The 8,529-nt window shown below is 62.3% G+C and overlaps 1 protein-coding gene across 2 annotated transcripts; it reads left to right on the top strand.

The window, feature by feature from the left end:
* Positions 1 to 664: 664 nt before the first annotated feature.
* Positions 665 to 6,852, top strand: LOC105826702 (protein FAM69B-like). 2 transcript variants are annotated; one of them, XM_012664719.1, is made up of 5 exons: positions 665 to 815; positions 1,029 to 1,163; positions 4,839 to 4,946; positions 5,042 to 5,218; positions 5,816 to 6,852. In XM_012664719.1, exons 2-5 carry the CDS (start codon positions 1,098 to 1,100, stop codon positions 6,626 to 6,628), a joined length of 1,164 nt encoding a protein of 387 aa, XP_012520173.1. In that variant the 5' UTR covers positions 665 to 815; positions 1,029 to 1,097; the 3' UTR covers positions 6,629 to 6,852. The 2 variants fall into 2 exon arrangements, with proteins under 2 accessions (XP_012520173.1, XP_012520172.1); XM_012664718.1 differs by lacking the exon at positions 665 to 815 and having other exon boundaries at positions 935 to 1,163.
* Positions 6,853 to 8,529: the final 1,677 nt, after the last annotated feature.

The raw sequence follows: 8,529 nt of genomic DNA, 5'->3' as shown, positions 1-8,529 counted from the left end.
CAGCACCTGAGCCAGGACGCTGGGACCCTCACACCGTGACTCCACTTGACAGTAGGGGAAACCAAGGCAGAGGGCTGAGGCAGAGTGACCCAGAGCCCTCTGTGAGCACAGTTCCAAGACCCCAGACGTCTGGGCTGGGGCCTCTGGCCGTGGGGCAGGGGCTGCTTATATTTTTTTCATTGTGCTAAAATACACATAACATTTTCCACTTTAACTATTTTTACGTGCACAGTTCAGTGTCATTAAGGACGTTCCCACTGCTGTGCAGCCGTCGCCACCATCCACCCAGAGAACTTTCCATCTTCCCAGCCTGCTGCTCTGTCCCCATGAAACACCGGCTCCCCCCCGCTCCGCCCCTCCACCCCCACCTTTCTTCTCCCTGTCTCTATGGACTTGACGACTCTGGGGACCTCGGAAAGGTGGAATCACACAGGATATGTCCTCTTGTGACTGCCCACGTCACTGAGCATGATGCCCTGCAGGGGCTTGTATCGAAATCTCCTTCCCCTTGAGGCTAGACACCCCTGCACCCCCATGGATGCTGGGGCTGCGTCCACCGCTTCCGGCCCGCAGCCTCCAGCCCCGTCCCCACCACAGCGGGAAAGGGGAAAGGCAGCGTCGCTTGCGTGCTTGGGGCGGGTGGACCCTCCCCAACCGCCAGGTGCTGCTCACGGGAGCTGGTACAGAAGCGAAAACGGTAGGAAATTCATTCGAGCAAGACAGGACAGTTTCTGTGAAGTATCTTTATTCAGCAAAATAAAGCACTGGCCACCCTCTACCCCATTTTGAAACGTATTTTTACCTGCCCGTGAAATGTAAGTCTGGGAGGCGCCACCCCTGCCTGTAGACCGCACGTGGGGGAGGGAGCCGGGAGGGGGCGCCGAGCCCATGGTGGACGTGGCCCTGGAAGCCAGAGGGGGTGCCGGAGGCCAAGGGGTCCTGCGGCTCCTTATCTATGAAATGCGGGTCAGCACCCCCAAATGCAGGGCGCTGACGGCACTTCCTCACGTGGCTCCCTCCCCGAGCAGGGCCGGCTCCCGGGCCTCAGGGTCAAGTCCGTCTTCCTGGTCTGGCTGGGCATCTTTGCGGGCAGCTGGATGGTGTACCTGCACTACTCGTCCTACTCGGAGCTGTGTCGCGGCCGCGTCTGCCAGGTGGTCATCGTAAGTGTTGCGGGGTGTGGATGAGATGCTGAGCCCGGCCCTGGAGGGGCCTCGTGGGGCCCTCGGCCGTGAGGCCACGTGGGTTTCAGGGTGGAATCTGCGCTCTGCAGAGCAGCCTCTGGCCGGGCGTGGAGGATTGGGGGTCGGGGGGCCAGTGGGGAGATAGCAGGGGGGCTGCTGTGGGTGCCCAGGAGAGCGTGGGCGGCTTGGACCAGCCAGTGGCTGGGGACAGGGTGGAGTCCGGAAATGTTTGGGAGGGAGGACGTTTTAGCAGGGGGACCAGGACTCACAGCTGTCCTCACTGCGGCAGACTGGAGGACACCCCTGTGCACTTGCTGGGCGGCCTCCAGGGTTCCTCCTGGGGCAGGGGCCTTCCAGAGCCCGCACCCCAGGGAGATGGGGCTAAAGTCCCCCCAGTGGGTGAGGATGTGTGTGTGTGAGCGAGCGTGAGCACATGCGTGTCAGCCTGTGAGCTGCTCTCCATGCCCTGTGACTGGCTGGGGGAGAGGGTGCGACAGCCCCATTCTCCTGGCAAACTCCAGTTCCAAGAGCTGGGTGGACCTCCATGGTCATCTTGACCCCACCCTACCTGGCCTGCTGGTAGCCGGAGCCCTTGAGACGCTAATGACCGGGTCCCGATGCCTCCCCTCCACCTGGGGCCAGATGCTGTCCTGTAGCAGCAGGAGCTCCTGGGGCGTCGAGGGAGCACCTCCCCCGTGGGGCTGTGTGGCTGCTGAAGCTGCAGGGTGGGGGCGGCTTCAGGCGGGCCTGCCCTGGCCACCGCTCCTGGCTCCCGAGGCCCTGGGCCCTGCAGAGCCCTGTCTGACAGGGTGGCTGTGGGGGAGGAGGGTGTGGGGATCCGGGCGGGCAGAGCCCATGTGACAGAACTTGTGTGGGGCCTGTTGGTCCTGGGGGACGGTTACTGGACGTGGGAGCTCCCGGTGTCTGGGAGTTGGCTGCTGACTAAGGGCCTCCAGGCCAGCCAGCGCCCCACTGGGGGCCCTCACGTCCCTGCTCCGATGCACTTGTCCATCCCAGAAGTACTCAGCAGTGGCTTCCAGGCACCAGGCCCGAGCTGGGGGACAGCCCCGCCCCACAGTCCAGGGGCCTCTGAGCCGGGCGGGCGGAGGGTGGGCTGGGCCCAGGGCCGAGGGTGAGGGCTGCAGGGCGCACCCTGAGTGGACTCACCACGGGCAGGACAGCGGCAGAGGGGCCAGGCCTCGGGACCAGGGAGGTGAGGGTTGGGCACTGGCCAGTGGGTGCAGAGAGCAGGTGGTCAGGGCATTGGCAGCTGTGTTCCGAACGCCCACAGGGTGCCAGACCGAGCAGGCCGCCGCGGGGAGCAGAAGGACGTGCCCCCAAATGGGGAGGCTGCAGCGTCCTGGGCTGGCTGGCCCTTCTGCCCAGCAGGGCCCTCCCAGAGGTCACTGCCATCCTGGCTCTCCTGAAGCCTGTCCCCAGGGGCCGTGGGGATGTCCCCTCCTTTCCAGAGGAAGCCCTCCCACCACCTGCCTGCTTCACACGGGCATTAGATACCTCAGGTTCCCAGGCCTGTCCACGTTCACACGGGGGTGGTGACAGTGCCAGGGGTCATGGATCAGGCACTAGCAGGGCTGGGAGGTGAGGGGACTTGCTGGGGACCTGATGGGCAGCCTCAGCACCTGAGGAAGCCCCTGTAGCCCTGGTGACGTGCAGGGAAGGTGCCTGGGAAGGTGGTGTGGGTCCCGGAGCCCTGGCTCCCAGCTGGCGGTGGGCCATGTGGCCAACTCCCGCCATTGCCCCCCCCCCCCACCTGTGCGGAGCAGCCTCCTGCCGCTCTGGCGGTTCGCAGTGTAGAGTAGAAGTCCCCTAACCAGTGTCGACGGGGGTCCGAGCAGAACCCTGGCACCGAGAGCCTGCCTACAGGTGTGGAGTTTTCATAGTGTCCCTTGTCTGTCTGGAAGAGCTGTGGTTTTCACACTGCCCCTGGACAGGCACTGCCTTCGTGGTTCACGTGGCTGAATCCATGGCCTCTGGCTGGCTCGGTCTCATTTTTGTCCCCAGCCCCTGCCCTCCCCCCACCTTGGATGGCAGGATGCTTGGCACACTCCTCCCGCTCTTCCTTCCTCCAAGCCTGGCCGACAGCACCCGGCCCTGTGGCAGCCGGTGTACCTCCAGGAGTTCACCCCACGTGCCCCCGAGAGGAAGGGCTGGACTCCATGGGTGCCCCATGACCTCCTGGCTCCCTGCTTTCCCTGGGATTCGGGGCTGCAGGGCCCTGTCTGATTTAATTACTGCCAACCGTGTCTCCTTGTGCATCTGGCTGATGAAGGGCCTGGCAGGGAGGACAGGGCTGGGAGTAATTGTCGGGCCCCAGGGTGCTGTTTTCTGAGCTGATGGTGACAAACAGCACTGGTAATAGCAGTCACTGTGCTCTGAGCCTGGCCCCACGCCACACTGACGCCCCAAGATGAGGGAGCACTCTCCCACCGCAGTGGCGAGGAGGTGGAGGCTGGGGGCAGCCGGTGGGCTTGGTCGCCACCTCGCAGCATCCCCCTCCACGCGGGGCACCCTGCAGACGGGCCAGCCTGGCGGGGAGCCCTGTCCTGACTGCACTTGGGGTGGGACAGCATCATGGGGCCTGCGCTGCTGCGTCAGGGCACAGGGAAGGCGGGACCAAGTCCGTGCGAAGGGGGCGTGGAAACCGTGCAGCCGTACTGCCGGGAGAAGCGTGGCTCCGGGAGCTGTCCTGAGAGCCCAGCTAGGCCAGGGTTCCAGTTCCAGAGCGGCCGGCAGCCCCGCTAACGGGCAGTGACGCGGGCTGGCCGTGGTGCTGCAGTGTGCCTTTCCCAGGACTCCTGCCTGCGGGACAGCCTAATGGGTAGTCCCACTGAGACCAGGGCCCCTCACGCAGGAAAGCTGCTCACACTGGCGATGCTCTGTGGCTCGGCTGAGCCGCACTGGTGCAGGTGCCCACCCTATGTTCTTCCTGGCGTCCGAGGCACTGATTCCGTACACCACCAGGACCCTGCGCAGGGAGGGCACCGCCCGGAAGGAATGGGAAGTCGGCAGGGGGGGTGGGGGGTGCGACATGCAATGTGTACGAGGGAACGGGGTGTAGGCCCCGTTGCAGGTTCGCAGGCCCGTGCCTGCATGGTCCAGACCCAGCCCGCTAGGCCGGGAGGTGCGTCTAAACTCTTATCTCGAGCCGCCAGCTTGGGCTTGACCATTAGGATGTGGTGTTCTCCTTGCCAGACGTGGTAGGGGTGGGGGGTGCCCCGCAGCAGACAGGCCCATCCCGGAGCTGCCAATGGTGTGTGCCAGGTATGTGCCAGGGCCCGGCAGTGCCTGCGGAGGAGCTGGCAGCTCTAGGATGCAGCGAGCCGGCGGCCCCACCCGCCGCTGTGCTGGCCCCCGCGTGGCTCAGGGCCTGTCGTGGGCCCGAGGCTGCTGGGTCACCACCAGCTCCAGCAGTTTGAAACCTGAGAAAAGTGCTGCGGCCGCAGTGTTGGGCATGCTGGGTCCTGGGACAGACCAGCAGATGTGATGGGACCCCTCCCACCCCGATGGCCACTTTGCTTTGCCAGTTGGTTCCCTCCTTCCCAGGAATCGTGGGTGTGGGGAGGGGCTTGGAGGGGGCAGGGGGCTTGACCACCCAGCCCCTGCCCCTGACACACCCTGGCACTGTCTCCCCAGTGTGACCAGTACCGCAAGGGCATCATCTCAGGCTCCATCTGCCAGGACCTGTGTGAGCTGCACAAGGTGGAGTGGAGGACCTGTCTGTCATCGGCCCCGGGCCAGCAGGTATGCCTGCAGGCAGGGCGGGGTGGGCCTGGGGCTGAGGCCGCCTGTGTAGCGGGAGGGCCACATCTGCAGAGGACCCCTGTGGTCCCGTGCAGGTGTACAGCGGGCTCTGGAGGGACAAGGATGTGACCATCAAGTGTGGCATTGAGGAGGCCCTGGACTCTAAGGCCCAGCCGGATGTGGCCCCCCGACGGGAGCTGGTGCTGTTTGACAAGCCCACCCGGGGCACCTCGATTAAGGAATTCCGGGAGATGACCCTCAGCTTCCTCAAGGTCAGTCGGCTTTCCTGGGGAGCGGATGGGCTGTCTGTTGCAGCTGTGGAGTCCGTGCCCAGGATGCGTGTGGTGGGCAGCCTGGGCACCTACGTGCAGGCCAGGTGCAGGTGGACCCCAGGCGGGTGGCAGGCCAAGGAAGCAGCCTCCCCAGGGCAGGAGGGGGCCAGACGGGCTGGCAGAGCCAAGGCCCTGAAGCAGGTCCACTGTGGCAGGAGGTGAGGACCAGCCGGGAGGGGGAACGAGGGCTCGGGGATGAAGGCACCTGCCAGCCTCTGCCCTCTGCCGATTCTAACCCCCAGAAGTTGGAGGCTTCTCTGTGCCCAGGTGCCCACTGCCCAGGCTCCCCACGGGCACCCCAGGCCGCTGGGAGTTGGGAGGCCTGACTGGTAGCAGCAGGAGCACAGGCCAGGGAGGGTGAGGGGCCCCCATGTTGCTGGCTGTCCCCTCCAGCTACATGGTCGCAGGCTGGGACTGCCAACCTGGCAGATGCGCCAGTCTCGCCCATAGCCGCCTTGCCAGGACCAGGTCAGGCGAGGTCATGCTCCCAGGGCTCCAAGATGACCAGGTCTCCCTTCCTTTGGTCCCAAATGCCAGGCGAACCTGGGAGACCTGCCCTCACTACCAGCGCTGGTTGGCCAGGTCCTGCTCATGGCTGACTTCAACAAGGACAGCCGGGTGTCCCTGGCTGAAGCCAAGTCCGTGTGGGCCCTGCTGCAGCGCAACGAGTTCCTGCTGCTGCTGTCCCTGCAGGAGAAGGAGCACGCCTCCAGGCTGCTGGGCTACTGCGGGGACCTCTACCTCACCGAAGGCATTCCCCACGGGCCCTGGCATGTGGCCGCACTACCGCCCCTGCTGCGCCCACTGCTGCCGCCCGCCCTGCACAGCACCCTCCAGCAGTGGCTGGGGCCCGCGTGGCCCTGGCGGGCCAAGATCGCCATCGGCCTGCTGGAGTTCGTGGAGGAGCTCTTCCATGGCTCCTACGGGACCTTCTACATGTGTGAGACCACGCTGGCCAACGTGGGCTACACGGCCACCTACGACTTCAAGATGGCCGACCTGCAGCAGGTGGCCCCAGAGGCTGCCGTGCGCCGCTTCCTTCAGGGCCGCCGCTGCGAGCACAGCGCTGACTGCACCTACGGGCGCGACTGCAGGGCACCTTGTGACAGGCTCATGAGGCAGTGCAAGGGTGACCTCATCCAGCCCAACCTTGCCAAGGTGTGTGAGCTGCTGCGGGACTACCTGCTGCCCGGCGCCCCTGCCGACCTCCGGGAGGAGCTGGGCTCGCAGCTGCGAACCTGCACCACGCTGAGCGGGCTGGCCAGCCAGGTGGAGGCCCACCACTCGCTGGTGCTCAGCCACCTCAAGACGCTGCTGTGGAAGAAGATCTCCAACACCAAGTACTCCTGACAGCACGGGTCGGCCTCCTCCCTGGTCGCCCTGGGGGACCCGACCCACGGCCGCCTCTCCCTCCCTCCCTCAAGCCGTCCCCACAGCATCGGGGCTCCCTGGATTGCAGCAGCCCAGATGGGACCCTCAGAGCTCAACGAAAGGCTGGACAAGGAGGGCAGGAAGAGCCTGGAGACCCAAGGGGGACCCGCCCAGGCCCAGCTGGGCTGTTGCTCTGAAGAGCATCATGCAAATAAATAGCTTTTATGTGATGCGCCAGTGTCTGGAGTAGAGCACCGGCCCCGGCAGCTGGGCGCTCAGCGGGACGTCCCCTCGCCCTGGTCCTGTGCTGTCCCAGAGCCCTTGCCTGGCCTCTCCCCTCACGGTGCGCCATCCGTCACAGGGGCTTGGGGGGAGTCTGGGAAACTTTGATTTCTAAAGTAGCCAATAAACAGCAACGCCCAAGCCTGGATTATGGCTTGGCTTATGATAAAGGTCAGACCAAGATACTCTAGTATCAACACAGATTGACCACAATATTCTAAAAACTGATTTTACAAAAATTAGCCATTGGCTTTCAAACTCCTTATCTAGGCAGCAGCCAGGTGATGCTGCACTGCAGCTCTTCCCTGTCCCCTGCGAGGCTGCGCACCCAGGGGCGTCCAGCACCTGCCCCCTACAGGGAATCCCCCTCAGAGGAAAGTTCAAATCAGGATACAGTGTATTCAAGACCAATTTATTCTCAAGTTTTGCCAACACAGAAATACTCTCCTTGAAGTGCATCAAATCTTTCCATTCACTTTTTAAAACCTCTTGCTTAAAATTCCAACTGTAATGCCCGTATCCCTAATGCTAATCCTTTTTTTTCACTCTTGCCCAGGCGGGAATACAGTGGCATCATAACTCACCATAACCTAAAACTCCTGGGTTAAAGTGATCCTCCTGCCTCAGCCTCCTGAGTAGCTGGGACTACAGGTGCACACCATTATGTCCTGCTAAGTTTTTACATTTTTATAGAGACAGGGTCTCACAATGTTGCTCAGGCTGGCCTCGAACTCCTGGCCTCGTAATCCTCGACATGGGGCTTTAAAAGGGGCAATTAAAGTAATATGAAGTCTGTTCTGCACAGGGTGGTCCCAGCAGGTACCTCCAGGCAGCTGTGGTACAGCCCCACCCAGGCAGAGGGTTGAGGTCACAGGCATGCCAGCGTCAGCCTGCCCACCCTTGGAATAAAAGCAGGACAGTCGGCAGCTGCGTGGCCTGGGGTAGGCGGGCCTCAGACACCGCATGTGCCTGGTCCCAGGGTGGCAAAGCCCACAGCTGCACCTCCGTCCCTCCGTCCTTGCTGGACTCCAGATCTGAAAAATGAACAAGACGGTGAAGTAGACCAGGGCTCGCTCTTAACCTGGACTCGCTGAATGACCTCTAGGACATCCCATCTGTGAATTCCCGAAACTGTATTTAAAGTTATGTATTTTCATTCTGATGTGACCCTGTAGCAAGGTTTGTCAACAACAGCACTGTTGGCATCGGGGCCACATAATTCTTTGTCGTGTGATCAGTTTGTGCACTGTAGCAGGGCCCCCAACCTACGGTGAGTTGTATAATTACTTCATTATATATTATAATGTAATAATAATGGAAATAAAGTGCACAATAAATGTAATGCACTTGAATCATCCCCAAACCATCACCCTGCCCCCCTGCCCAGTCCGTGGAAAAACTGTCTTCCATGAAAATGGTCCCTGGTGCCAAAAAGGTTGGGGACCACTGCTGTAAGATGTGTAGCAGCAACCTTGGCCTCTGCCCACTAGACAGCACCCCCCATTTCCGCCTATTTTATGAAGACATAAGCTATATTTAGACATTGCCACATACCCTGGGAAGGGCACACAAATCACTCTGGTTGAAAACCACTAATC

Source organism: Propithecus coquereli, unplaced genomic scaffold, assembly GCF_000956105.1.
Source record: "Propithecus coquereli isolate 6110/MARCELLA unplaced genomic scaffold, Pcoq_1.0 Scaffold907, whole genome shotgun sequence".
NCBI classification, from domain to species: domain Eukaryota; kingdom Metazoa; phylum Chordata; class Mammalia; order Primates; family Indriidae; genus Propithecus; species Propithecus coquereli.
This window is presented reverse-complemented; position numbering and strand designations above follow the sequence as displayed.